The 24,745-nt window shown below is 44.8% G+C and overlaps 4 protein-coding genes and 1 pseudogene across 4 annotated transcripts; 3 read left to right on the forward strand and 2 right to left on the reverse strand.

Annotated features, from left to right (window-relative positions):
• Positions 1–7,025: 7,025 nt before the first annotated feature.
• Positions 7,026–9,269, forward strand: LOC110679031 (histone H1-like). Its single transcript, XM_021852954.1, has one exon. It carries the CDS (start codon positions 8,441–8,443, stop codon positions 9,119–9,121), a length of 681 nt encoding a protein of 226 aa, XP_021708646.1. The 5' UTR covers positions 7,026–8,440; the 3' UTR covers positions 9,122–9,269.
• Positions 9,270–13,857: 4,588 nt separating this feature from the next.
• LOC110678607 (histone H4) lies at positions 13,858–14,424 on the reverse strand. Its single transcript, XM_021851718.1, has one exon. The coding sequence runs from the start codon at positions 14,214–14,216 to the stop codon at positions 13,905–13,907; it is 312 nt and encodes a 103-aa protein (XP_021707410.1). The 5' UTR covers positions 14,217–14,424; the 3' UTR covers positions 13,858–13,904.
• A 4,149-nt stretch (positions 14,425–18,573) lies between these two features.
• Positions 18,574–19,108, forward strand: LOC110678041 (histone H3-like). Its single transcript, XM_021850483.1, is given in 2 exon segments — positions 18,574–18,768; positions 18,770–19,108. Coding segments are annotated over 2 exon segments (411 nt in total). The 5' UTR covers positions 18,574–18,642; the 3' UTR covers positions 19,055–19,108.
• Positions 19,109–20,108: 1,000 nt separating this feature from the next.
• LOC110678224 lies at positions 20,109–20,434 on the reverse strand (annotated as a pseudogene).
• A 1,565-nt stretch (positions 20,435–21,999) lies between these two features.
• On the forward strand, positions 22,000–24,099 carry LOC110678225 (histone H1-like). The gene is made up of 2 exons (XM_021850843.1): positions 22,000–23,748; positions 23,780–24,099. The coding sequence occupies exons 1-2, from the start codon at positions 23,418–23,420 to the stop codon at positions 24,097–24,099; spliced, it is 651 nt and encodes a 216-aa protein (XP_021706535.1). The 5' UTR covers positions 22,000–23,417.
• Positions 24,100–24,745: the final 646 nt, after the last annotated feature.

Raw genomic sequence — 24,745 nt, forward strand, 5'->3', positions numbered from 1 at the left:
GTTAATAACTCAGATGTTTATGAACCAATTATTACGATTTTAGTATCATTCGATCAGAAATGTATCTACGCATCGTTAGTAATATATCCGATAAGTGAATTTTGTTGTTTAACTATTGAAAATTTGATAAATGTTGACCCCTTTCTTATCCAACCAATCACGTTCGAGCACTTTTCGACGGTGTCGCTTCCCACTATAAAAGCAAATGGGTCCCTGCTTCTTCCCTCAGTCTTCTTTTTGCGGTCGGACTGTGAACACGGTCGGGCGAGTCATTCTCGCTTTGCTTTTGCACCCGCGTCACAGTCCAATTTGTGTCGTCGGAAGAGGAAGACGCAAGATTGATTTGCGGCGGCGATGACGATGGCTTGGGCGCTTCTCCGAGCGGCAAACTACTGCTGCTCGGAGAAGCGTCCAAGCCATCGTCGTCGCCGCCGCAAATTTATCCGCGCTCCCAGATTTCGACCCGTGATAAATTCAGCATCGGCGGTCAAGAAGCAAGCCCGATAGGAACCAGATACCAGAAGCCCCCAGAATTGCTGATCCGAGGAGCTGCTGCTAATCGAGCGTCGGAAGCGCTCGAGTTTCCAGATTTCGACACGTGCCCGTGGATCCACTACCCGTTGCTGTTTGCGTTGAGGATTTCCCGTTTGACCATGGCGATCAAGTGATAACTTCCCGCAGTGCTATTCATCTGCCATCGGACCTTGTCAGGACCATCAAATTTGTGGTAAAGAGTTGAAGGAATAATATTTCCAACCTTATTACATCTTATATTCCTCAATCAATCTCGCAGTTTCGTACAAAATTTAATTTGTTATGAATAATTGATGGCACGTCAATTTGAGACTATTCGTGGACGCTGCTGCAGTGCCGTCGGGGTGAGTGCTCAAAATTTCACTTTAAAAGTACGGAGAATGAGACATGTAACGAAATTAGGGGAGATTTTGAACGTTGTTTATGAACCAATTATTACGATTTTAGTATCATTCGATCAGAAATATATGTACGCATCGTAAGTAATATATCCGATAAGTGAATTTTGTTGTTTAACTATTGAAAATTTGATAAATGTTGACCTCTTTCTTATCCAACCAATCACGTTCGAGCACTTTTCGACGGTGTCGCTTCCCACTATAAAAGCAAATGGGTCCCTGCTTCTTCCCTCAGTCTTCTTCTTGCGGTCGGACTGTGAACACGGTCGGGCGAGTCATTCTCGCTTTGCTTTTGCACCCGCGTCACAGTCCAATTTGTGTCGTCGGAAGAGGAAAACGTAAGATTGATTTGCGGCAGCGATGACGATGGCTTGGGCGCTTCTCCGAGCGGCAAACTACTGCTGCTCAGAGAAGCGTCCAAGCCATCGTCATCGCCGCTGCAAATTTATCCGCGCTCACAGATTTCGACTCGTGATCGGTGGTCCAGAAGCAAGCCCGTTAGGAACCAGAAACCAGAAGCCCCCAGAGTTGCTGATCCGAGGAGATGCTGCTAATCGAGCGTCGGACTGGTGAAATCGTGTGAGCATCGAGTGAGCATCGTTTCCTGATTTCGACTTGTGCCCGGGGATCCAATACCCGTTGCTATTGTGCGCCATCCACGTCACGAACCATTCAGCAAATTCCCCGTTTGACCATGGCAATCAACTGATAACATCCCGTAGTGCTATTTATCTGTAACCGAATCGAGGCTAAGAAAGCCATCGGCCCTTGTCAGGGCCATAATATTTGTGGAAAAGAGTTGAAGGAATAATATTTCCAACCTTATTACATCTTATATTCCTCAATCAATCTCGCAGCTTCGTACAAAATTTAATTTGTTATGAATAATGGATGGCACGTCAATTTGAGACTATTCGTGGACGCTGCTGCAGTGCCGTCGGGGTGAGTGCTCAAAATTTCATAACGATTGTAAACTAGAGTGGAATTTCCGACAGTGTCTTTGATTTGCCATATTTTATGAGAACACTTCGATTACGAAAATGATCACATGTAACAAAATTGCGACATGTTTAGAATGCTTTTGAAAAGAAATTCCCATTGAACAATTTTCATAATTTTGGCACCATGGATCAGAAATTTACCTTCATATTAAAGAAAACTATTGATTATCAATAGCGATCTATTGAATATTTAGTAATTGTCAACCCTTTCATTCATGTTCGACCAATTTCTCACGCATTATCATTTTTCGCAATTATCAAGTAATTCTAAGTCCAACTCATTATTGGCACATATGCATTTCCCAGATTGGTCGATTAGAAAGAGAAGAGCACGAAGGGGAGGAGCATAATCTGCTAATCTAAGGGTATATAGCATGCTCCCTTCGTTGGATTCGGTTTCATTCCGTTTCGACTTCCGAGCTGGCAAGAGCTCCTCCAAACCGGCTCAGCTCCTCGCTACCAGAGGCAAGCTACGAGATGGCTGAAGAACATCGACCAAAGCCGCTTGTTGAAGCGCACATCGTCATCCGCAACGCAAATCTCATCGGGCGAGGAGGATTGCAACAAGTGCGCCGTCAAAATGTGTCCGTGTTACGCAAATTCAACAGTTCAATCGGCCCTTTTCAGAGCCAACAAATGTGTTTCAAAGAGTTGATTGTGTAATATTCCCTAATTTGTTCGAGATGATCGTCATCCGCACCGCAAATCTCATCGGGCGAGGAGGACGCAACAAGTGCGCCGTCAAAATGTGTCCGTGTTACGCAAATTCAACAATTCAATCGGCCCTTTCCAGAGCCAACAAATGTGTTTTAAAGAGTTAATTGTGTAATATTCCCTAATGTGTTTACCACATACTTGCTATAATTTCTTAATTCATCTCATAGCAGCATACAATAATTGATTTATTGCGAATAATTGACAATACGGCAATCAGAGGATGTTTCCGAGGACGCTGCTGCAGTGCCGTCGGGATGCAATAACAGCATAATGCTAATCTTGTACTTCCCTTACCCAGACATCAGTTTCATACAGCCTATTTCCCAGATAAGAAAACGAAGAATTTGAAAGGAGGAGCATCACCTGCTATTCTAAGGGTATAAAGCATCCCTCCTTCGTTGAATTCGGTTTCATTCTGTTTTCGCTTTCGAGCTGGTAAGAGCTCCTCCAAATCTGCTCAGCTCCTCGCTACCAGAGGCAAGCTGTTTGTACGAGATGGCTGAAGAAAATCTACCAAAGCCGCTTGTTGAAGTGCACCGCTTGTCAGCACCGCAAATCTCATCGGGCGAGGAGGATTGCAACCAGTGCGCCGTCAAAGTGTGTCCGTGTTACGCAAATTCAACAATTCAATCGGCCCTTTTCAGAGCCAACAATTGTGTTTTAAAGAGTTGATTGTGTAATATTCCCTAATTTGTTCGAGATGGCGGAAGAAAATCGACCAAAGCCGCTTGTTGAAGCGCACATCGTCATCCGCACCGCAAATCTCATCGGGCGAGGAGGATTGCAACCAGTGCGCCGCCAAAATGTGCCCGTGTTACGCAAATTCAACAATTCAATCGGCCCTTTCCAGAGCCAACAAATGTGTTTTAAAGAGTTAATTGTGTAATATTCCCTAATGTGTTTACCACATACTTGCTATAATTTCTTAATTCATCTCATAGCAGCATACAACAATTGATTTATTACGAATAATTGACAATACGGCAATTTGAGGATGTTTCCGAGGACGCTGCTGCAGTGCCGTCGGGATGCAATAACAGCATAATGCTAATCTTGTACATCCCTTACCCAGACATCAGTTTCATACAGCCTATTTCCCAGATAAGAAAACGAAGAATTTGAAAGGAGGAGCATCACCTGCTATTCTAAGGGTATAAAGCATCCCTCCTTCGTTGAATTCGGTTTCATTCTGTTTTCGCTTTCGAGCTGGTAAGAGCTCCTCCAAATCTGCTCAGCTCCTCGCTACCAGAGGCAAGCTGTTTGTACGAGATGGCTGAAGAAAATCGACCAAAGCCGCTTGTTGAAGTGCACCGCTTGTCAGCACCGCAAATCTCATCGGGCGAGGAGGATTGCAACCAGTGCGCCGTCAAAGTGTGTCCGTGTTACGCAAATTCAACAATTCAATCGGCCCTTTTCAGAGCCAACAATTGTGTTTTAAAGAGTTGATTGTGTAATATTCCCTAATTTGTTCGAGATGGCTGAAGAAAATCGACCAAAGCCGCTTGTTGAAGCGCACATCGTCATCAGCACCGCAAATCTCATCGGGCGAGAAGAACGCAACCAGTGCGCCGTCAAAATCAAACTAATCATCTGTGGTGCAGTCAAGAATCAAGCCTGTTAGGTACCATTACCACTATTATTAAACAAATCAAGCGTCCGGCTAGTGAAATTGCTCGAGATTTCAAACTTGAGCTACATTTTAGGATTTCGACTTCAGCCGTGTGGTCCAATACCTGTTGCTGATGTGTGCCATCCACACGACGAAACATTCAGCTGGTTCGTCGTATAAGCAGAGAACTTGTTCATTGCATTGCATTGAGGATTTTTCGTTTAACCATGGCAATCAACTGATAATATCCTGTAGTGTCATTTATCTATAACAGCATTCGTGCTAACAAAGCCTTTGGCTGTTTTTAGGGCCACCACATGTAAGTAAAAGAGTTATCGGAGTAATATTTCCGACTTAATTTATTACATTGCCAAGCAATGAATAATATTTCTCTCAAACCATAAGAACTACAAAGCGATGACTGGATCTACTACTGAATCACTACTGTTCTTTCCAATGCTACTGTATATTTCAGAGGAGGTTATTAATATAATTTCAAAATGATCATACATCCTGAAGTGAAATTTCACATTTTCATAGATAAATATGACGAATGATTGACCAAATTGCAAATCGTTATATGCATTAATATTTACGAAAGTTTCGAGCACTGAAAACAGTATGAAGTCAAAACGAGCAACAACAATGACATCAAATTCAGTTACATAAACCATCGTGGTCCTACGTCACCAGCTCGTACAACCCCATAGGGATGTACCCTTATAGTTTTTCAATAGTTTATTCATGAAAATCAATAGTTTTAATTCGTCCCCTTGATGCTACAACTAGATAACTCGAAATTTGAAATTTTTGACTTCAATATGTCAAAACATTTTTCTTAATTAGATCTGCAAAATATCCACAGGTCTTAAGCGTGTGATTCAAAATACACAAGTTAAAGATTATTTTTCAATCATAATCTCTGCGATTAACCATCACCTTGTTAAACGGTCATACTTTCAAAGTTGCACATCTCAAAATTTTAATTTTCGAGTTATCTAGTTGTAGCATTAAGGGGACGAATTAATGGAGTCGATTCGTAGAAAAATTCCTAATATTCAATGGTTAGCTATTGATAAACAATAGTTTTCTTTTGTATGAAGGAAAATTTCTGATCCATGGGTGCCAAAATGATGAAAATTGTTCAATGAGAATTTCTTTTCAGAAGCATTCTAAATATGTCGCAATTTTGTTACATATGTTCTCATAAAATATGGCAAGTCTAAGAAGCTGTTGGAAATGCCACTCTATTTTACAATCGTTGTGAAATGTTGTGACGGCACTGCAGCAGCGTCCACGAATACAGTATCAAATTGTCGTGCCTTCAATTATTCCTGACAAATTAAATTTTGTATGAAGCTGTGAGATTGATTGAGAAATATAAGATGTAATAAGGTCGAAAATATTATTCTTTCAACTCTTTTCAACACATTTGATGGCCCTGAAAAGCGCCGATTTGCTTATACGACGAACCAGCTAAATGACGTGACGTGGATGGCGCACAAGAGCAACGGATTGTTGATTACCGGGCATAAGTCGAAATCTGCAAACGATGCTCACATTTAAAATCTTGAGCGATTTCACAAGTCCGACGCTCGGTTAGAAGCAGCTCCTCGGATCAGCAACTCAGAGGGCCTGTGGTATTTCGTTCCTAGCGGGCTTGCTTCTTGACCACCGATGCTGAATTCAAAGTCGAAATCTGCAAGCGCGGATAAATTTGCGGCGGTGATGACGACGGCTTGGACGTTTTTCCGAGCGGCAGTAGTTCACTGCTCGGAGAAGCGCCCAAGCCATCGTCATCGCCGCCGCAAATCAACCTTGCGTCTTCCTCTTCCGACGACACAAATTGAACTGTGACGGCGGGTGCAAAGGCAAAGCGAAAATGACTCGCCCGACCGTGTGCACAGTCCGACCGCAAAAAGAAGACTGAGGGAAGAAGCAGGACCGGTGCGCTTTTATAGTGGGAAGCGTAACCCAAAAATGTGCTTGAACGTGATTGGTTAGATAAGAAAGGGGTCAACATTTTACGATTTTTCAATATTTTGTTGCCAATAATCAATAGTGTCCTCCATTTGAATCGACGCGTAGATAAATTTCCGATCGATTGATGAATAAATATTGAAAATCGATCGACAAATGGCTGAGTTATTAGCGGTCAAAACCTGACCATTTTTCGTTACATGCTCAATTTTTCGTTTTTTGAAATTGTACCCCCATAATATGTTGCCGAAGGACGTTATCCAACGTCAAAAAAAAATGTTGTGCCAGCCATGTTGTACCTTAACCACACTTCATTCACTAGCAGAACGTTTAAAGTTCAATATTTATGCTGATTGCCATGTTGCACCTTAACAACTTCATTTTTGCTATCGGTTGTGCTGCATGTTAGTAGTTTAGACAATTTTGACATCATAGGACTAGCTAGCTAGGCAGGCATGATGACAAGTTTCTTCTCAACGTATTGGAAAGAAGCTCATTATGTTTTCTAGCGTCCCATTACAAACGATCTCGTAAGAGCATCCCAGCAGTTCAGGCTATCATAATAACGTTTATCGAACAACAGTTCGTCCCCTTGATGCTACAACTAGATAACTCGAAATTTGAAATTTTTGACTTCAATATGTCAAAACATTTTTCTTAATTAGATCTGCAAAATATCCACAGGTCTTAAGCGTGTGATTCAAAATACACAAGTTAAAGATTATTTTTCAATCATAATCTCTGCGATTAACCATCACCTTGTTAAACGGTCATACTTTCAAAGTTGCACATCTCAAAATTTTGATTTTCGAGTTATCTAGTTGTAGCATTAAGGGGACGAGTTGATGCAAATGTTATCGATCGGATAAGCTCGATAATGCCATCAATCAGTTCCCATTGATGGGGCCCATTCACATAGCTCATGGGTGGGTGGTGTGTCTTCGAGATGTAACGGGTCAAACGAAACAATGGGTGGTGGGCGCGTTGCAAATGGTCATTGTTGGCGTTATGAAATTTGCGAATGATGGTGACATGACACGTTGTGTGGTTGCCATTCGGCTTCCTGGCTCGGGTGTTGCTCAGTACTAGCACGGACAGACACGTTGAACAGCCCCTGAGGGCACTGTACACAAAAATATATCTCGATCGGGGGAGTGTAGGGTGCAGTTTCTACACCGGGAACACGTGCCGTGGGGCATGTTAGGGACTTCCGAGAACAATTTGTCGCGAATTCAGCGCGACATGTCCGGTACTACTGCCGCCAGAAGAGATTGTATGGAATGTTCATTCGATGCAACTGCAGCTAGCAAAACCGATGCCTATTCGGGCAGATTTCGCACTAGCTCATTTGCAGATTCCACCGCAGGGAGGGTGCTTGCTTTGCTTGCTTGCTTCTTGAAGTAAAACATTCTCAGATAAACTAGATCCATAGTAGCACGTGCACTGTCCTTTTCCAATGCAGTTGCCGCCGATGGCTGAGGCAAATGCCAGCAATTTGCACACATTCGACCAACCAACAGTGCACAGGTGGAAGGTGATTAGTGTTTGGTGACATTGTTTTCCGGACAAAATGGCACAAACTCGTGTGACTGACGTCATAGTCGAGCCCAAGTTTTCGGTATGTTTGATGAAAAACATCAAATTAACATTGTTCAAAGTTTACTAAAACCAAACGCGTAACATCGCTCGTCGGCACTGGGAATGACTTTGTTTGAGGCTCATTAGGGGCCATTAGACACCGGCATACTGGCTATACCCGCATGTCACCGCAAAGAGCAACCATTCATGTTGCCAAATTCACCACCGCCGTGCAGGGTGGTATTGTTTCAATAGTTACTATTGATTGTTTTATCGAGCAAAGCCACACCATATGGCGCACGGGTGCTGTAAAGACATGTCTCAGCGGTGCTTCTCGCGAAACCGGCCCGATGTGGCGATGACGGGCTGCTAGCGAGACTCATGCACTCACCAAACGGACATACTAGACAGGCAAATACTTAGTGCGATTACCGGAAAAATGCGTTTTAAAAAGGTGTTACCAAAAATATGTACAATATTTCGCGAACAGTCATCCAGTGGACGACCATGTCTGCATCCCTAACACAGACGACGAAATCGAACACCGCACTGTTGCCAGAATTTCCGTCATTCATTCGTTTACTATCGCCATCGTGTGAGTGTTACTCTAGCTACCTATCGAGATGTCTGAAGTTGCCACTGAAGCCGCTGCCGCAGCCCCGGCTGCCTCGCCAGCCAAGACCAAGAAGCCAAGGGCCCCCAAGGGACAGGGCAAGCCGAAGAAGCCGTCGACCCACCCCCCAGTCAACGACATGGTTGTTGCTGCCATCAAAACCTTGAAGGAACGCAACGGATCGTCCCTGCAGGCCATCAAGAAGTACATCGCCGCCAACTACAAATGCGATGTCGCCAAGCTTGCCCCATTCCTCAAGAAGGCCTTGAAGAATGGCGTCGAGAAGGGCAAGTTCGTCCAAACCAAGGGCACCGGCGCTTCCGGTTCGTTCAAGCTGAAGGCTGAAGCTAAGAAGGCCGCCAGTGAGAAGAAACCGAAGAAGGCCGGCGAGAAGAAGGCCAAGAAGGCTACCGGAGAGAAGAAGAAGGCCACCAAGAAACCAGCTGGGGAGAAGAAGGCCAAGAAGCCAGCCGGCGAGAAGAAAGCCAAGAAGCCGGCTGCAGCCAAGAAAGCCAAAGCTGCTGGTGCCAAGGCTGCCAAAAAGGCCGGTGGTGTGAAGAAGGCTGCTGCTCCGAAGCAGAAGGCCACCAAACCTTCCAAGACCGCCGCCAAGAAGCCCAAGACCCCAAAACCGAAGAAGGCTGCCCCAGCCAAGAAAGCTGCCGCGAAGAAGACCGCTGCCAAGAAGTAAATTTGGGACAGCAACCGTACTGTTGTAAAACAGTATCTAACATCCAATCAGTCCTTTTCAGGACTACCATCCAAGTTTAGAACAAAGAGTTGCACAGTCAATGATATTCCATTCCTCTCACAGAGGGAAATAAATCCCCCCGAAAAGTTACGTGCACTTTGCCACTGAATGGCGAATTCTTCCCGAACCCTTTCGCAAATCAATAAAATTGGCCAATCATGCAGCACTGGCTGGCACTCACTGTAGCGGTGCATCCGTACCCAAAGCAAACCTCCACTAGAGGAACAGCTTTTGATACACTCGAATGATTCAAGGATTTGAAGACGTCTGTCGACTTAAAGGCTCCCCCAGATCTAAGCGACTTTTTACGGCGACAGCGACAAAAAAAAAAAAAAAAAAAAAAACGTCGCGATTTCGCTGATGCACTGTTTGATAAGCCACAGCGACGCGATTTCGCAGCGATTCGCGTCGTGTCAGTCAAGATGGTTCCATAGAAGAGTGCTTGCAGCGACACGACAACGAAATCGTGTCGCTGTCGCCGTAAAACGTCGCGTAGTTTTGGGGGAGCCTTATTTAAATCGGGTTGAGATTCGTAGCGTTGCCTTGTGAAACCAAAACATGTTTTCGCGGCAACCTGGAATCGAACCAAGGACCTTGCGATCGATAGGCCCGTGCGTTTTCAATACACTCAGGCAAATGGACTATCGAAATACATTGGATGCACTTATGAAAATTCGCCACAATAAATCGGGTTGAAATTCATAGCTTTGCCTTATGAAAGCCAAACATTGGCAACAAAAAATGTTTCTCGCAGCAACCTGGAATCGAACCAAGGACCTTGCGATCGTTAGGTCTGTGCGTACACCACGCGCCTACCGACGCCTGGATGTGAGTTGATGCTAAAACGAAACATAAAGCGTTCGTATGTCAAAATGCAAAATGTATGCATTTCGATAGTCTAGTTCACAGGTCCGTACGTACCGGACCTACTGGGCAGGCTGAGTATCGACATCCCAAGTAGAGCGGTCAAGTACAGTTTGCTGCTAATTACCAAAGTAATCTTGACAGCTGATCCAGTATGAGCGAACTGCCACTATTTTCCTTGCGGAATAATCAAATTACTCTTGTGGATGTTGCAAATTAAATTAATTGGCAGTAAAATATACTAAGCCCAGGGATTGGCTTCTGAAAATCTCAATCTTTCGGGGCCAATGGGTCGACCTTGCTCAGTATGTTTGATTTTCGTAATCCAATGCTGTTCCACTATTCCAAAGATGAGAGCAAATTAATACAGTTTGTGCTTGCCGCACAATTTCGTAGGTACCGAAGCAAGATTCAGAATCAGTCATCATCGTGCCTTTCGATTGATTCTGAACTGCACATAACGGGACTTCGATCGCCAACTTCCAGAGGAATAATTTCCCCACTGCGTGTAACTGATTTTAAGCGTGATTGGCGAATCGAACGCCTCACATCCCCATCGCAGTTTGGGTACGAGAGAAAGAGAGTGAGCACCGCCGCCATTTGCTTGCGTGCACCGAGAAAAATTTGCGGCTCGAAAATTTGGCCCTGAGCTCCTGACACTCAAATTGAAACCGGTAAATTACTTCCGCCGCTGTTACTACACGTGGAGCATTTCCGTTGGAGTGAACGCGTCTTCATTATCAAAATTTTTTGTGCTCATTCTTTTGATTTATTTCGCACATGGGGTTTTGCGAATGCCTCTTCTTCTTCTCATTTTTCTTGGCCGGCTTCTCACTTTATTTTTTATGTGACCATTTTGCTCACATGGCTTGTTGGGACCGACTTTACCACTACACTAAGGAAGGCCTTAACTGCTATTTATCAACATTATGCTCTTCAAGTGCGTCTTACTGCCGAGTTTCAGATAATTTGGCCGACAAAAACTCCAGATGCCAAAATAAATCAGTGTTTCATTAAATTGATGTTTCTCTAAAGTAATTAAATCTAGGGTGAATTAAAAAAATAAAACAAACCCACACATGTAGCAGCATCTACCTTACCTATTCAATTTGTAATCGATTAGTTAACTAATGAGAGATTAGAAACTCTTAAAATGCTGTTCCCAAGGAAATCTGGATTTATTGTGGTATGGATATTCAACAACTTAGGATTTTTTTTTTTTTTTGTATCCAATATGTTTGAGTGCAAAAACTTTCGGCAAGATTATTTTAGGCTAGTAAACTTTTCTTTCAAACTCTTGAGTCGAAAAGTTAGAGCCAAGCTCAAAAAATCAAACAAACATTGTACTACATTGCTAATTATTGAGAAAAGTGAAACCTTTTTAAGAAGTTAGTACCGTAAAATGGGGTGTTAAGGACTCGTGGGGTTTTAAGGGATTGAACTTCTCCATCAAGTTTGAAAAGTCACAAAAACGTCGGAAGTCGATATATCAGTCATCTGAAATGCTTGCTTTGTTCGGAGGATTGTGAGCTGCATTATGTGATCGGGGATATCTATTAATATTAGGTATTGTGGAGTCTAGATATTGAAAACGATTCAAACCATTTTTGAAAGAATTTTATTGGCAAAAAAGATTCAACTACAAAACAATGAAACAATATTAACAAAAATATGTGGGTAACCCAGAACATAAGTATATTTAATTGAGATCACAACGCAGACAAAAGCTTTTGAAAATGTTATCTAGATTTCGCCTTTTAATATTTCTTATGGAAAAAGTCTCTTTTTGAAAGTTAGCGGGGTGTTAGGGGATTATCTTTTCTACTTTTTCCAAGTTACAAAACTCGTTCGATTTATGCCGATATATATTCCATTATACTTTAGGCTTGTTCCGTGAAGTAAAACTGCATTGTAAAGGTTAAGGGGACTATTTTGTTTGTTACTGAATATTACTAAAATGTCTAGCCCTGAAAAAATGGGAATTTTTTTTTTTTATTTCTCAGAGGCACCCGAGTTGCGCGAAGAGTGAAACCAAATCTACCTATCGAACTGTCAAACTGTCTACCTATCGAGCAGACCAGCAAAACAAATAGGGGCTATTTTCGAAGACGAAGAAGAACAATCATTCAAAGAAGCAAATGCAAATATATAGGTTATGATCCTGTTGCATTTAAGTATCAAAACCAATTCAAGCCAATTTCAATATCGAGTTAGGGAGAGTTAACTGTATATAGGTTATGATCCTGTTGCATTCAAGTATCAAAAACAATTCAAGACAATTTTACGAAGTATTGACAGTTTCCAGATTAATAACTATGAAAGATCTAGCAGTTAAAAGAAAACGGTTTGCGTTTGCAGGAGTTCCAAGTTCGATAATATTGATGTATTATCTGATTAAGGTTGAGCATAACTTATGAAAATGAATGAAAGCATCAAAGTTATTGATCAAAAAGATTATGTTTTGTTGTTGGCATAATATGGTTTCATTTGCGAAAGTCAAATTCCTTTACAACCCTGTTTTGCAGTTACGTCAAAAATCACACATTTTCATGATTATCTCAGAAATCTGTCATAGGATCCTCAGCATTGTGTTTGGCACGCGACGAGAGAATACAGTACTGACCCGATTTTGTCAGCCAATTTTAGATTTGTCAAAAAATTGGTATCGTCATGCTTTACCACGTACCCTCTTTAAAAGTCCATGTAACCATGTCGAAATTTGAAATTCATCGAGGGGCTGACAAAATCGGGTCCTTACTGTAGTAGGGCTGTCCTTTGTTTAATTATTGACATACTAGAAGTTGCTTGAAAACACCCCATTTTACGGTAGACATTTCATCATCCACTTTCAATGCATTTCAATGAAAGCTTCGAAGCTTGAAAATGTTCGTTCAAAACGATTTTCCCGGTGACCTTCTCAAATTCCCGTCTTTCTCCCGGTTCGGTGATTCGTTTCGTTTCGGGTGCGCGAACACAATTCCAGTGCTTGTAAATATTGATTGCAACCGCATCCAGTGAGCGGGACATTATGGGACATTTCTCATAAGGCACAGTGTGGAACATGATGAAATATTTGTTCGTCCATCGCATTGTGGAACCGAGCGAGGCAAACTAAGAAGTTCCTAACGCAATCCTAATGGAATTTGATGAGGGTGAAATAGGGAGTGGTACGACGAGCGTTCCGTACCTTACACTGAAGTCCGGAGTTGAGATGCATGCACGTGAGATTGGTATGGAAAGATGCACGCACTGGATTTCACCGGCGTGGCATCATAGCGGTTGTTGTTTTCGAACCGAAACCGAAGCACAACAAGTAAGTAACAACAGTAGTGTGCCACCCCGGGAAATGACAGTGCTGACTAGACTAGACTATGTATGTATATATATCGTCCCCTTGATGCTACAACTAGATAACTCGAAATTCGAAATTTTTGACTTCAATATGTCAAAACATTTTTCTTAATTAGATCTGCAAAATATCCACAGGTCTTAAGCGTGTGATTCAAAATACACAAGTTAAAGATTATTTTTCAATCATAATCTCTGCGATTAACCATCACCTTGTTAAACGGTCATACTTTCAAAGTTGCACATCTCAAAATTTTGATTTTCGAGTTATCTAGTTGTAGCATTAAGGGGACGATATATATATATTGGCATTTTATGGTGTCTTCCAATCGGAGACGAGAATTTTCTCCCCAAGCCACGCCACCGCCGGACTGCAAAAGCGTGTAGTGCTTGTCCCATTAGATTACCCTTGCTTTTAGTGTGTGTGAACATTTGTCATATCAACTCTTTGATGAGTGTGTTTGGTGGCCCTGAAAAGGGCCGTTTGAAGAGCGAAACTTTGGAATGCGATTTAACCTCCGAAACCGTACAGGGTGCGTCCCTGACGCTTCAGAGCGTAGACAACATCCATAGCGGTAACGGTTTTACGCTTGGCGTGTTCAGTGTAGGTAACGGCATCACGGATGACGTTTTCCAGGAACACCTTCAACACACCACGAGTTTCCTCGTAGATAAGTCCGGAGATACGCTTGACTCCTCCACGACGAGCCAGACGACGGATTGCGGGCTTGGTGATACCCTGGATGTTATCACGCAAAACCTTGCGATGACGCTTGGCGCCTCCTTTTCCGAGTCCTTTGCCTCCCTTGCCACGGCCGGTCATTTTGGATGAATTTGGTTCTGTGTTCGACGACGGTAGTACTGGAACTGATGGCTGCGCCAAACACTAGCGGCCACTTTTATACCCACTCGAGGGTTGAGTTCTTCTTTCCTCTCTTGCTTGTTCTATTCTTCCGTGGCTTCCGATTGGTTGCCTGCATCGATATGAGCATATAAAAGAGGACTGCCTGGTTTTTTGACCCTCATTCTGTTTTCGCCATTCGTTTTGGCAAGACGCGTTCAGTTATCGCTCGTACCGAGAAATCAAACCTCGCTTTCGTGTTGCTGCCTGCAAATTCAGCCATCCCAGCCATGGGAAAAACCACTCCATCTGATGGAGTTCGCCCCACTGGCACCAAGCGCCGGCTCCCAAACACCACCGCTGCGGATTCGGTGGAACAAGCCAACAAGAAGCTACTCAGCTCCAACAAATACGCCACTCTGTCTTCCGATGGAGTCCAGAAGAAGGAGAAGTTGCCGCCCTTCTATGTCAAGGGAAACTCGATGAATCTCGTAAGGGATTTAAATCAGCTCATCGCCAAAGGGCTCCAAGCGGAACTGCGCCTCCTTACGGATGGCGTGAAAATTACGGTCCCATCAACTCCGCACTACAAATCGGTGACCGAGTACCTCGACGTGGTGAAAGCGGAATACTTCACCCACGACATCGCCTCTGAAAAGCCGCTTAAAGTGGTTTTGCGAGGCCTTCCCGACATGGAAACCAGTGAGCTGATGGACACTCTGAAGATTGCTAATCTGCAACTGGTGCAGATATTCAAGATGCGGCGCCACAACCAGGCCGTCAAATACCGCGACCAATTGTACCTGCTCCATCTGGTCAAAGGTTCAACAAACCTAACGGAACTGAAAAGTATCAGAGCTCTGGGCAACGTCGTCGTGCAATGGGAGCGGTACAAACCGGTCCACAGAGAAGTGACTCAATGCGGAAATTGCCTGAATTTCGGGCACGGATCGAAACACTGCCACATGAGAAGCCGTTGCTCCAAGTGTGGTGAAAATCATCGGTCGGCCTCCTGTGAAGTGGAAGCTGTTGTTGCCTGCCTGAACTGCGGGCAAAACCACTCCTCGATGAGCCGTACTTGCCCCAAACGGAACGAATTCATCAACATCCGCAAAACGGTGGCCCAAAGGACCCGCCCAAAGCCAAAGAAGGAAATCAACATCATTGGTGAAAATTTCCCGGAGCTATCGCTTCCATCCCAAACCCAACGGCACCCACCACCTCCGGTTTCCCCACCTGGTTTTCGCACATATGCGGAAGCGGCAAACACACCCCCAAGCGACGCACCATACTCCATGGACCAATTGGCGCTCCTGTTTTCCGAATTGGACAAGCAAACAAGGGCATGCCGTACCAACGATCAACAAGTAGCAGTAATGATGCGATTCTATTACCAGCATCGTAGCATTCTCTCTTCGACTGCTTAACTTCAATGCCTCTTCGGTGGCAAATAAACAGGTGGAAATCATTGAATTTCTCCGAACACACGAAATCGACGTCGCTCTCATAACGGAGACGCACCTAAAGCCAAACAAAAACTTCAGCCTACCAGATCATCAAGTCATTCGCGTGGACCGTATCACTGCAAGAAAAGGTGGTGTAGCTATAGCCATCCGACGTAACCTCAAGTTCCGAATGCTTCCGGATTTCCGCCTTAGCATCACCGAAGCTGTGGGCATCGAAATGACCTCCTCCAATGGACCTATCATCCTGATTGCGGCCGTACTGTCCTATACAGTGCAAGGACGCAGACGGAACAACAACTCAGCTCAAAAACGACATCCAAATATTAACTCGAAGGCCCAGTAAATTCATCCTCGCCGGTGACCTTAACGCTCGCCACTCAATCTGGGGAAACACCCAGAGCAACAAAAACGGATCCGTGCTAGCCAACGATGCTCAAGCAGGGCATTATACAATTGTACACTCGGAGTCGCCCACGTACTTCTCCCCAGCCGGAGTGGGTTCAACTCTAGATATTATCCTCACCAACATCCCCGACAATGTAACGACACCTCAAGCCCTCACCGAACTGTCATCGGACCCACTTGCCGGTAATCTTCGAGGTGAACACTTCAATCACCCTTCGTGAACCCCAGCGAAGAAGGAACTACCATCGCGCCGACTGGCCGCGATTTCCAACAACTAGTTGAAGAAAGCCTGGACGACCATCACACGCTAAACACAACTGAGGACATCGATAGAGCGATCCAATCGATTACCGACGCAATCGGAGAGGCCGAGGATAGATTCATCCCAGCGACTACAATATCACGTGAGTTTTTACAACTGGATAGTGTCACTAAAAAAATTATTGCGGTTAGGAACAGCATAAGGAGACAATTCCAACGCACTCATAATCTTTCTAAAAAAATACTATGCAAGAAATTGAATAAGATAATAGCTAGTAGAGTCCAACAGATTAGAAATAATAAGTTTAGTAGGGATATTGAAAATTTACCAAACCACTCCAGGCCCTTCTGGCGTTTAACAAAGGTGCTAAAATCAAAACCGACACCTATCCCACCAATAGTTGACGGCAATGTTAAATATATTACACCAATTGAAAAGGCAAATACGATATCACGCCATTTTCATGGCATCTCATAGACTAGGTCAAGGCATCGCTAGCCCGATGGAAGAGGCAGTAAGGGACAGTAAGACTCGCTTAACTGAAACACCAAATAATTTCCCAGCCAACCGAAAGGTTACAAACAGAAGAACTAAAGTCCGCCATTAGATTCTCCCGTAACATGAAAGCCCCTGGCTTTGATGGTCTATTCAATATTGTCCTCAAGCATTTGGGTCCCAACGCGCACTCCCTCATTGTGGAAATATTCAATAGCTGCCTGGAGCTCAGCTACTTTCCGTCCGCTTGGAAGCTGTCCAAAGTTGTGCCGATCCACAAACCAGGGAAAGACCCCACACTCGCATCGAGCCTACCGCCCAAATCAGCTTGCTTTCGTCATTAAGTAAGTTGTTTGAAAAGTGTATCTAATAGCAGGCTCCTTGAGCATGCAGAAGACAACAATATTCTCCTCGAAGAACAATTCGGGTTCAGACGGGGGCGTTCTACGATCCACCAACTCCAACGAGTCACCAACCTTGTGAGGCGGAACAAAGCGGTATCCAAGTCGACGGCGATGGCTTTTTTGGATATTGAAAAGGCGTTCGATAACGTGTGGCACGATGCCCTCACACACAAACTCCTCCGCTACAACTTTCCCACCTACCTGGTAAAGATTATAGCAAACTACCTCAGCGAAAGAAACGTCGCAAGTGTGCATAGGAAGCTCCTCTTCGCTACCATACATTGTAAATGCAGGGGGTCCCCCAAGGTAGTATCTTGGGGCCAATACTGTACAATCTCTTCACGTCGGATATCCCCGCCCTCCCAGGAAATGGCACTCTCTCACTTTTCGCAGACGACTCTGCGATAAGCTACGAGGGACGAGTCATAAGAGCACTGGTGCCAAAGCTCCAAAAAGGCATCGACGAATACACCACGTATCTCAAAACGTGGAAAATTTGCGTAAACGGAGCAAAAACCCAAACCATCATTTTCCCTCACAAAAATAGTTACCGGATGGTACCAGCAACAAACATCCAAGTGGAAGGAGCAGAAATACACTGGTCTGACGCTGTAAGCTACCTAGGCCTCATCATGGATAGCAAAATGCTTTTCCGCCAACACATCGATGAAAGAGTTACCAAAAGCACAATTACTGCTCAAACGCCTCTACCCAATCATCAAACCGTCGCTCGAAGGCCTCCCTAACAAACAAAACTTGCGGTCTACAAGATGATCATATCCCCAATGCTGGAACATGCCTCGTCAATCTGGAGGGGGTGCGCAAGGACCCACTTGCAGAAATTGCAAGTCGTCCAAAAACAATTTCTTGAGGATGATACTCAACCGCCCAAGGCGCACGCGAACAGCAGAACTTCATCGGCTAGCAAATATCGAACCTCTTACTGTAAGAATAAAACACACAGGCTGAAAAAATCCAAACCAGGGCACTTGAATCTGAATCAGCAACAATTAGAAACATATATGCCTGAAAAATTGCAACTAATTCCAAAACGGGATGACAATAGTTTATAGGATTAGGTTAAGTTAAATTGTAAGGAAAAAAAAAAAAAAAACTTTTTTAGGAATTAACCAAGTGGTTTAACTGTAAACTCGCGGAAAGCTATGTAAATTAAACTGAAATTATTCAAAACAGACGAAACTAAGCAGAAAAACTTGTAAAGTTGAAACTCTTACATTGTAAAATTACTGTACCAACAAACAAAAACTAGAAATAAAAAACAATTGTAATAATAATTAATTTTTTGACCCTCATTCTGTCGCTGCGTTTCAACTGATCCGTTTGGATTGAAAGCAAATTAATCATCATCTAACACAATGGCCCGTACCAAGCAGACTGCTCGTAAGTCTACTGGAGGAAAAGCTCCTCGCAAGCAGCTGGCTACCAAAGCCGCTCGCAAGAGCGCCCCAGCCACCGGAGGTGTCAAGAAGCCTCACCGTTATTCGGCCAGGAACCGTTGCTCTGCGTGAAATCCGTCGCTACCAAAAGTCGACTGAGCTGCTGATCCGCAAGCTGCCATTCCAGCGTCTGGTTCGTGAGATCGCCCAGGACTTCAAGACCGATCTGCGCTTCCAGAGCTCGGCTGTCATGGCCCTGCAGGAAGCGAGCGAGGCCTATCTGGTCGGTCTTTTCGAAGATACCAACCTTTGCGCCATCCACGCCAAGCGTGTCACCATTATGCCCAAGGACATCCAGCTGGCTCGCCGTATCCGTGGAGAACGCGCTTAAATTCGGTCTGCATTATAGTTGCCATTCTCAACAAAACGGCCCTTTTCAGGGCCACTAGAGGCATTCCCTAAAAGAGTTGTTGTGAGCAATTTTCCCTTCAGTGTACCTAAAACTGTTTGTTCCCCTGGGGGAACTACTTCCTAAAGCCCCTTGACCACCGAACGATCATACTCTCAACACTGATGAGGGAGGTACGTCAACCAACCGACAACTCGAGTTGTCCCTTCATGCTTCGCTTTGCACACACTTTTGAATGTGCATCTCCAGCGCGGACTTCATTCTCTGGTACCGGCCGTATGTTTCCCCTTCTTCTTATGCTCTTTTCCGGATTCAGAAGCTTTCCCAGCTCGCCTCCCCTTGTTGCTACAAACTAGACAACTCGAACATCCAACATTGAAAGTTTGACCGTATGATTGAAACGTAATCTTTGGCTTGTTTTACTTTGAATCACACCCCTATGATAGTTATAATTGTGGGGTTTGGAAATTGATTGATTCCCTCAATATTAGGAGCTCCTGATATAGCCTTTCCTCGAATAAATAATATAAGTTTTTAAATACTACCTGCTTCATCAACTCTTCTACTGTCAAGCAGTAGATAGTAGAAAATGGGGCAGGACTGGAAGAACAGTTTACCCTCCTCTCTCTTCAGGAACAGCTCACGCAGGGCTGGCTGTTTCAAATGTTTTATGTTTCTGTTTCGGCAAATTGAACTCCAAAAATCGAAAGTTCCGAGGTATCCCGAACAGAACATTTAAGAAGCCCAAACGTTTCCCCCCGCGGGAATCTAGGAATTGATTCAGAAATGGTCATAATATGGCCGATATCTCTTCATCGATCCTCTCTGTGGCTAAATTAGATAAATCTGCAATATTTCAACAACAAACTCTCTAGCGGTGGACTGGATATTGTCCGTCCTGAAAAGGACGGTTTTTGGTTTGATGCACGCAGTGTAGTAACTTATGCCTTCTTCTCGGTTTTCTTCGGCCAGCAGACAGCCTGAATGTTGGGCAGAACACCACCTTGGGCGATGGTAACACCGGACAGCAGCTTGTTCAATTCTTCGTCGGTTGCGGGATGGCCAACTGCAGATGACGGGGAATGATTCTGGTCTTCTTGTTGTCACGGGGCAGCGTTTCCTGCCAATTCGAGCACTTCAGCGGCCAGATATTCCATAACGGCAGCCAAGTAGACTGGAGCGCCGGCACCGACACGCTCGGCATAGTTGCCCTTCCGGAGCAGACGGTGAATACGACCGACTGGGAACTGCAATCCAGCGCGGTTGGAACGGGACTTTGCCTTTCCCTTAACTTTGCCTCCTTTGCCGCGGCCAGACATTTTGTGGTTGAGTTTGAGTGGACTTGAGAAACAAACGTTCACGAAAGCGTTACGTAAGCCGGTACTGATGGTGATTTCACCGGATGAGGGTATCTTTTATACATGCGTAGCCCTGCGCTGCACTTCATACTAGGATGGTACGAACGAAATGGATGAGAGTAGCAAACGAAGCGAAGGGGCGGAACAGCGCTCACCCATTCTACGGTATAAAAGAGAACCGGACTGGTTCGGTCGGGCATCAGTTTCAGTTTTCGTTTGGAATCTAAAACAACGTTAGCAGCACGATGCACCGAAAACCAGCGGAAAGGCCGCGAAGAAATCCGGCAAGGCCCAGAAGAACATTGTCAAGGGCGATAAGAAGAAGAAGAAGCAGCGCAGGAAGGAAAGCTACGCCATCTACATCTACAAGGTGTTGAAGCAAGTTCACCCGACACTGGCGTTTCGTCGAAAGCCATGAGCATCAGAACAGCTTCGTCAACGACATCTTTGAGCGTATTGCCGCCGAAGCCTCCGCCTGGCCACTACAACAAGCGTTCGACGATCACATCCGCGGAAATCCAAACCGCCGTCCGGCTTCTGCTCCCGGGGAGAGTTGCCAGCAACGCCGGTTTCGGAAGGGCACCAAGGCGCGTCACCAAATACACCAGCTCCAAGTAAATGACGACCGACACTGCGTTCAATCACACCAAACCAAAAAGGCCCTTTTCAGGGCCACTATTTCAATCCCGAAAGAGTTGATTTTGAAAATCTGACACTAGACTGTTTTATCACACTATTGAACCGACTGAGGTAGTGCCACGGCGGTGACTTCATACGTGACAACACCCCCTCTCTTATCAGTTTGAATTTATTCAATTCATTTTATTTATTCGATGTTATCAGTTTCATTATGATTAATTATAACTATTACCCAGGTTGCAGAGATTTGATCCCATTCAGCGCTAATACAATAATAGGAATTATAATGTTAAGCAGTATAGGGAAAAATCTTAGTTTCACAAAAAAACCCTAGATTCTAAGTTTTTCCCATCAGTTGGATTTAAAAACAGGAAGATTCCACTTCGTACGTATCAACTTCTGCTGATTGCAAAAAAAGAATTTGTTGTGCCAGCCATGTTTACCTTAAACCACACTTCACCCCCCTTTCACAGCAGAACGTTTTAAAGTTCAATATTTTGCTGATTCATGTGCACCTTTAACAACTTCATTTTTGCTATCGGTTGTGCTGCATGTTTAGTTTAGACAATTTTGACATCATAGGACTAGCTAGCTAGGCAGGCATGATGACAAGTTTCTTCTCAACGTATTGGAAAGAAGCTCATTATGTTTTCTAGCGTCCCATTACAAACGATCTCGTAAGAGCATCCCAGCAGTTCAGGCTATCATAATAACGTTTATCGAACAACAGTTCGTCCCCTTGATGCTACAACTAGATAACTCGAAATTTGAAATTTTTGACTTCAATATGTCAAAACATTTTTCTTAATTAGATCTGCAAAATATCCACAGGTCTTAAGCGTGTGATTCAAAATACACAAGTTAAAGATTATTTTTCAATCATAATCTCTGCGATTAACCATCACCTTGTTAAACGGTCATACTTTCAAAGTTGCACATCTCAAAATTTTGATTTTCGAGTTATCTAGTTGTAGCATTAAGGGGACGAGTTGATGCAAATGTTATCGATCGGATAAGCTCGATAATGCCATCAATCAGTTCCCATTGATGGGGCCCATTCACATAGCTCATGGGTGGGTGGTGTGTCTTCGAGATGTAACGGGTCAAACGAAACAATGGGTGGTGGGCGCGTTGCAAATGGTCATTGTTGGCGTTATGAAATTTGCGAATGATGGTGACATGACACGTTGTGTGGTTGCCATTCGGCTTCCTGGCTCGGGTGTTGCTCAGTACTAGCACGGACAGACACGTTGAACAGCCCCTGAGGGCACTGTACACAAAAATATATCTCGATCGGGGGAGTGTAGGGTGCAGTTTCTACACCGGGAACACGTGCCGTGGGGCATGTTAGGGACTTCCGAGAACAATTTGTCGCGAATTCAGCGCGACATGTCCGGTACTACTGCCGCCAGAAGAGATTGTATGGAATGTTCATTCGATGCAACTGCAGCTAGCAAAACCGATGCCTATTCGGGCAGATTTCGCACTAGCTCATTTGCAGATTCCACCGCAGGGAGGGTGCTTGCTTTGCTTGCTTGCTTCTTGAAGTAAAACATTCTCAGATAAACTAGATCCATAGTAGCACGTGCACTGTCCTTTTCCAATGCAGTTGCCGCCGATGGCTGAGGCAAATGCCAGCAATTTGCACACATTCGACCAACCAACAGTGCACAGGTGGAAGGTGATTAGTGTTTGGTGACATTGTTTTCCGGACAAAATGGCACAAACTCGTGTGACTGACGTCATAGTCGAGCCCAAGTTTTCGGTATGTTTGATGAAAAACATCAAATTAACATTGTTCAAAGTTTACTAAAACCAAACGCGTAACATCGCTCGTCGGCACTGGGAATGACTTTGTTTGAGGCTCATTAGGGGCCATTAGACACCGGCATACTGGCTATACCCGCATGTCACCGCAAAGAGCAACCATTCATGTTGCCAAATTCACCACCGCCGTGCAGGGTGGTATTGTTTCAATAGTTACTATTGATTGTTTTATCGAGCAAAGCCACACCATATGGCGCACGGGTGCTGTAAAGACATGTCTCAGCGGTGCTTCTCGCGAAACCGGCCCGATGTGGCGATGACGGGCTGCTAGCGAGACTCATGCACTCACCAAACGGACATACTAGACAGGCAAATACTTAGTGCGATTACCGGAAAAATGCGTTTTAAAAAGGTGTTACCAAAAATATGTACAATATTTCGCGAACAGTCATCCAGTGGACGACCATGTCTGCATCCCTAACACAGACGACGAAATCGAACACCGCACTGTTGCCAGAATTTCCGTCATTCATTCGTTTACTATCGCCATCGTGTGAGTGTTACTCTAGCTACCTATCGAGATGTCTGAAGTTGCCACTGAAGCCGCTGCCGCAGCCCCGGCTGCCTCGCCAGCCAAGACCAAGAAGCCAAGGGCCCCCAAGGGACAGGGCAAGCCGAAGAAGCCGTCGACCCACCCCCCAGTCAACGACATGGTTGTTGCTGCCATCAAAACCTTGAAGGAACGCAACGGATCGTCCCTGCAGGCCATCAAGAAGTACATCGCCGCCAACTACAAATGCGATGTCGCCAAGCTTGCCCCATTCCTCAAGAAGGCCTTGAAGAATGGCGTCGAGAAGGGCAAGTTCGTCCAAACCAAGGGCACCGGCGCTTCCGGTTCGTTCAAGCTGGAAGGCTGAAGCTAAGAAGGCCGCCAGTGAGAAGAAACCGAAGAAGGCCGGCGAGAAGAAGGCCAAGAAGGCTACCGGAGAGAAGAAGAAGGCCACCAAGAAACCAGCTGGGGAGAAGAAGGCCAAGAAGCCAGCCGGCGAGAAGAAAGCCAAGAAGCCGGCTGCAGCCAAGAAAGCCAAAGCTGCTGGTGCCAAGGCTGCCAAAAAGGCCGGTGGTGTGAAGAAGGCTGCTGCTCCGAAGCAGAAGGCCACCAAACCTTCCAAGACCGCCGCCAAGAAGCCCAAGACCCCAAAACCGAAGAAGGCTGCCCCAGCCAAGAAAGCTGCCGCGAAGAAGACCGCTGCCAAGAAGTAAATTTGGGACAGCAACCGTACTGTTGTAAAACAGTATCTAACATCCAATCAGTCCTTTTCAGGACTACCATCCAAGTTTAGAACAAAGAGTTGCACAGTCAATGATATTCCATTCCTCTCACAGAGGGAAATAAATCCCCCCGAAAAGTTACGTGCACTTTGCCACTGAATGGCGAATTCTTCCCGAACCCTTTCGCAAATCAATAAAATTGGCCAATCATGCAGCACTGGCTGGCACTCACTGTAGCGGTGCATCCGTACCCAAAGCAAACCTCCACTAGAGGAACAGCTTTTGATACACTCGAATGATTCAAGGATTTGAAGACGTCTGTCGACTTAAAGGCTCCCCCAGATCTAAGCGACTTTTTACGGCGACAGCGACAAAAAAAAAAAAAAAAAAAAAAAACGTCGCGATTTCGCTGATGCACTGTTTGATAAGCCACAGCGACGCGATTTCGCAGCGATTCGCGTCGTGTCAGTCAAGATGGTTCCATAGAAGAGTGCTTGCAGCGACACGACAACGAAATCGTGTCGCTGTCGCCGTAAAACGTCGCGTAGTTTTGGGGGAGCCTTATTTAAATCGGGTTGAGATTCGTAGCGTTGCCTTGTGAAACCAAAACATGTTTTCGCGGCAACCTGGAATCGAA

The sequence above is a fragment of the Aedes aegypti genome, chromosome 3 (genome assembly GCF_002204515.2).
Source record: "Aedes aegypti strain LVP_AGWG chromosome 3, AaegL5.0 Primary Assembly, whole genome shotgun sequence".
NCBI classification, from domain to species: domain Eukaryota; kingdom Metazoa; phylum Arthropoda; class Insecta; order Diptera; family Culicidae; genus Aedes; species Aedes aegypti.

Coding starts and splice junctions, on each gene's coding strand:
- LOC110679031 (XM_021852954.1), top strand. CDS start 8,441: ATGTCTGAAGTTGCCACTGAAGCCGCTGCCGCAGCCCCGGCTGCCTCG.
- LOC110678607 (XM_021851718.1), bottom strand. CDS start 14,216: ATGACCGGCCGTGGCAAGGGAGGCAAAGGACTCGGAAAAGGAGGCGCC.
- LOC110678225 (XM_021850843.1), top strand. CDS start 23,418: ATGTCTGAAGTTGCCACTGAAGCCGCTGCCGCAGCCCCGGCTGCCTCG. Junction 23,749..23,779: donor CGGTTCGTTCAAGCTGGAAG/GCTGAAGCTAAG, acceptor CCAGTGAGAAGA/AACCGAAGAAGGCCGGCGAG.